We start from the raw sequence: 4,599 nt of genomic DNA, 5'->3' as shown, positions 1-4,599 counted from the left end.
ATAGGGGAATAAAAAAGAATGTCGCATTTGTCATATACAGTACCATTGTGGGTTATCCAGTGACTGAAATCAACACCAATAGTCATAACCAACAACACAAAACATACGGCTCTTATTTCAATTTCTTCGTAATTCGAAAAGTTTGATTATTGCCTTCCTCGGAAATTGCTCCAACAAAGGCGTTGTGATCCCACCGTTGATAGCAGTGAGTGAAGACTTTCAACATCTAGATGCTTGAGGAGGTGATGGTTATTAGATTCAAACAAAATCAGAGGAAAGTATATGGATATGTTATATTAATACCCTCGTATATTGACAAAAAATTACCTATAGGATCACAAGTATATAGAATCTCAAATCTATACAATAGCAGCTTTGTACACAGGCTTCAAGCAATCTTATACATTAGAAATTGACTTGTTAATATTTTTCAGCTAAGGCCGAATATGTGCCCTTTACTATATATACCGTTTTAATACCGAAGGTAATTCTACAATGATGCCAGCCTGGAAAAGGATTCCCCTCCATGGTCTCCTGATATTCTTATTCGCTGAGGCTGAGATCTTCCGTGCTCTAGGATTGAACAAATGTCCTGGAATTAGCGCCATGCTGAGCCAAGAACAACAATCTAGGAGACTTAACTGCTTGAATAAGTGCATGACGATTCCTGACTGCAGTGGTGTCTGCTACAGAGAAGATGACGGGTCATGCAGGTTCTTCGTCAATCTGAAGATTATTGACGCTCTTGCGATAGCTGCTGATGAGAACGGATGCATCATGTGGTGGAGAGGTAAGACTGTTTGACTAATAATCTAATTCTATATTATACTCAATACAATCATTCAGCCTAATATCACTTCTTTTTCTGAAGAATATGATGGTATTATTTCTATATAAAATCATATTGAAATGCAAAAATAATCAGTTTTAAAATATGAATGTTCTTGTATGAATATATCAAATATTCACCATTTTTTCCATTCAATCAGATTACCCCAAGAACTTCGAAAGATCTATTGGAAAGTACTATGAGTTTTTTTCGGGGGAGTTTACATGGGAAGATGCTGTGACTCAGTGTCAAGATTACAATGGCATTTTGGCTTCACCCATGGTAATATATATTTCTGTGTTCGAAACTATGTATTTAACTCAAGTGTTCTTGGTAGTTCATAAAATCAATGCGTATGGTATTATCAGCACCCTCAACCAGAGTATATGGCGTTGTATAATGCTGTGCGGCAGCATTAAATGTTGACTTGAAGAAGCGTCTCGATGTTTTTGGTACAAAGTGTCTTCGGAGAGTAATAGGATATCATTGGTGTTATTTGACTTCAAACTAGAAACTGAGCATTGATAATCAGTCTAGGCCAGTTACCAGCATAATTCAAGAATGTCAACTCTATGTGGGCATGTGGGCATGAGCCAACCTTCGATGGAGAAAACGAAGGGAAAATCCAACAGAAATTACGGCTGGGACAAGTTGATCAAGCTTTAAGAGAGTTGTTTGGAGTAGGAAGGAAGGGTAGCTGTGTTGGAGCTTGCTCAGAGGGACCCCTTGAGGACTGGTGACGGCGTGTGAGTCGACACGTTCTCTAACGGATGATGATGATGATGATGATGATGATGATGATGATGATGATGATGATGATGATGATGATGATGATGATGATGATGATGATGATGATGATGATGATGATGATGATGATGATGATGATGATGATGATGATGATGATGATGATGATGATGATTGATGATGATGATGATGATGATGATGATGATGATGATGATGATGATGATGATGATGATGATGATGATGATGATGATGATGATGATGATGATGATGATGATGATGATGATGATGATGATGATGACGACGACGACGACGACAACGACGACGACGACGACGACGACGACGACGACGACGATGATGATGATGATGATGATGATGATGATGATGATGATGATGATGATGATGATGATGATGATGATGATGATGATGATGATGATGATGATGATGATGATGATGATGATGATGATGATGATGATGATGATGATGATGATGATGATGATGATGATGATGATGATGATGATGAAAGCACATGTCTGGTATATGAATGTCAGTAAACACAAGTGTGAGAGACTTTCCAAATCTCATTATTTTGATAACGAAGCTGAGAGAAATGATAGAATAGTATTAGCCTATTTCCCTTCCTTGTTCTCTTTTAGTCTGAAACATAAAATCATGAGAAATATAGCCCTTCTACCATAATAGACAACAAACATAAATACAGTATCACTGTTCTTCAAGTTTTACCATTCTCCCAATATTCATCTCTAATGAAAAAGAAAGTGTTTTTTTTTTTTCAGACAGATCTTCAATAACAAATTTAGAAATCACGTCAGCCCAAGTCCCACACCACTTTATTTTTGGTTAAGAAGCCTTTTGACACTCGGGTCTACTGTTAAGTCAGTTAATATAGGCAGCTTCTTGTCTACTTTATTTATCAAACTCAGTTGTTTTAGTGATGACCACTGTCGTAGGTTTTGCTATGTAATCAAGCAGGTCAGCTTAGAAGATCAGTCTTTATTGAATAAGTAAGTCAGCCAAGGTAATGCCAATGGCAATTTATATGTGAGTAATTGCTAGGTTAGTGAGAGAGATTAGAATACGATTAAAACTTTAAGTCTATTATTTGTAAAATACATAGTCGGGTTTCCTATCTTTTAACCTCAATGTGACGGCTTCTTTCCAACATTTTGCTTATGGTTTTTTTTTTATAATTTTATCCAAATAGTCAAAGGAGGAGAGTGATGCCATCAACTACGTTTTGAATACTCGCAAAGCCTGGATTGGTGTCAACGACATAGCCAAGGAGGGAAATTTTGTTACTGCGGAATATGGTATGTATGTGAGTATTTGAAATCGATACAAGGTGTTAATTTTAAGAAGCTGATTTCCGAGAGTGAAAATGGCCGTCTCTAGTGAAAGGAATTATGAAGTTGCATAGACAGCTTACATTTAGGGCTATTTTATTTCTCTGGAGTATTCCTTCAGAAGTCTCCTGTATGTCTTTGTGATGAAAACAAAATATGTCCTATCAAAGCTACGAATTAATTGAATCATCTGAAAATAACTAGATTGTGCTCTAAAGTCCTATAACTCATTAATAGTTAGATTAATACCTAAATCTTTAGTAGATTGAGGCTATTTCTCCATCAGTATAATCAAATATAAGCATTCGAAAATGGATAGTAAAAACCGTAAATGTCTTACTATCCAATAAGCCATATGCTGAGGGTCATATAATTTTTTGTTTTGTTTTGCCTTTACATGAATTGTAAGGCCGGCCACACAAGTGTAGTTTAAACTGACAGTTACAACTGTTCAGTTATAACTGTCAGTTGAAACTGCACGTGCGCGGTTATCTCAATATCACTGAGATACCCATACACGTGCAGTTTCAACTGACAGTTATAACTGAACAGTTGTAACTATCAGTTTAAACTGCACGTGTGTAGCCAGCCTTAGGAAGAAAAAGTTTCTTCTATTATAATTTTTTCACATATATAGAAAAGGAATATATATACATATAAAATCTTAAGAAAATCTATTTGCAAAGGAAATTTCCTTCAAAAGGTCAGACATGCTGAATATCAGAAGTTGTGCTTTACATGTAACATCTCTTATTTATGATACATAAACCTCCAAAGAAGAAATATCCCCTGCTGAGTCTCTAGTCATAATCTCTTACAGAGAATAAACTCGTCTTTGCCAATATTTCTTGCGTGTTTTCCCTAATAGGCAAACGCTTTCACTGTAAACGATGAAACAAATCTTCATCAGGTCCCCTTGGTAAACTATAGTATGTGGTAAACTCAGCCATTCCAATTCAAGTAAAAGTCACAATGTTCACATCGCATTTTCTTTTTCTTTTTCTTTTTCTATAGGCCTTCCTGTGAAATATACCAACTGGGACCCAAATCAACCCCCAAAATCCTACGACACGGATCAGAACTGTGTTTTTGTCAAAATCAATGGGCTCTGGAATGATTACAGCTGTGGATTTAGGACTAATATCATTTGCTCCTACGACGCGAACTGCGAAGAGCCAGAAGCCCATTTTCTATGTTTTGCTTCAGATTCACATTAAGAAGGAATTCTAACTGGCCGATGTGAGGTAAGACAAAATGGAGAGGCAGGGCAGAGAAGTTGATGTGGTAGAGGTTGTGGGAGAGCTTATGTGAGTTCTTTCTCATTTAATGGACTTTGATTGGATTAAATGACCTCAAGAAGAACATACTTAGCCTTACTTCACACATTTCTTTGGTTTGCATAGGGAATTACTTCGTAAAGTAAAGCTCCCCCTTCCTTCTCGCGTCTAAAAGCACCAAACATGAGTAGGATCTTAAATCTTCAAAGGAAATCAGAAGAAAATGGTAAGATTATCCAACGTAAAATGACCAACGTGTTAGATCGAGTAGTGAATGACTTCTTTTCGTGAAAAGTTGATTGCCCGTCCTCTAATATTTTACCCCTGAATAAATACTTCACTGATCAGCCTCCTTTTATTGCATAGGTGTGAATGTAAACTTAGGTTT

The 4,599-nt window shown here is 36.6% G+C and overlaps 1 protein-coding gene across 1 annotated transcript; it reads left to right on the top strand.

Annotated features, from left to right (window-relative positions):
* The first annotated feature begins 2,114 nt into the window (after positions 1-2,114).
* On the top strand, positions 2,115-4,151 carry LOC143024384 (low affinity immunoglobulin epsilon Fc receptor-like). The gene is made up of 3 exons (XM_076183182.1): positions 2,115-2,132; positions 2,796-2,901; positions 3,949-4,151. Exons 1-3 carry the CDS (start codon positions 2,115-2,117, stop codon positions 4,149-4,151), a joined length of 327 nt encoding a protein of 108 aa, XP_076039297.1.
* The last annotated feature ends 448 nt before the right edge of the window (positions 4,152-4,599 follow it).

The sequence above is a fragment of the Oratosquilla oratoria genome, chromosome 4, assembly GCF_046742065.1.
Source record: "Oratosquilla oratoria isolate Oo_2021 chromosome 4, ASM4674206v1, whole genome shotgun sequence".
Classification (NCBI taxonomy): domain Eukaryota; kingdom Metazoa; phylum Arthropoda; class Malacostraca; order Stomatopoda; family Squillidae; genus Oratosquilla; species Oratosquilla oratoria.
This window is presented reverse-complemented; position numbering and strand designations above follow the sequence as displayed.

What these genes read in the sequence shown, in the direction of transcription:
- LOC143024384 (XM_076183182.1), top strand. An exon ending in TTTTGTTACTGCGGAATATG is followed by an intron (nt 2,902 to 3,948) that starts GTATGTATGTGA and finishes CTTTTTCTATAG; the next exon opens with GCCTTCCTGTGAAATATACC.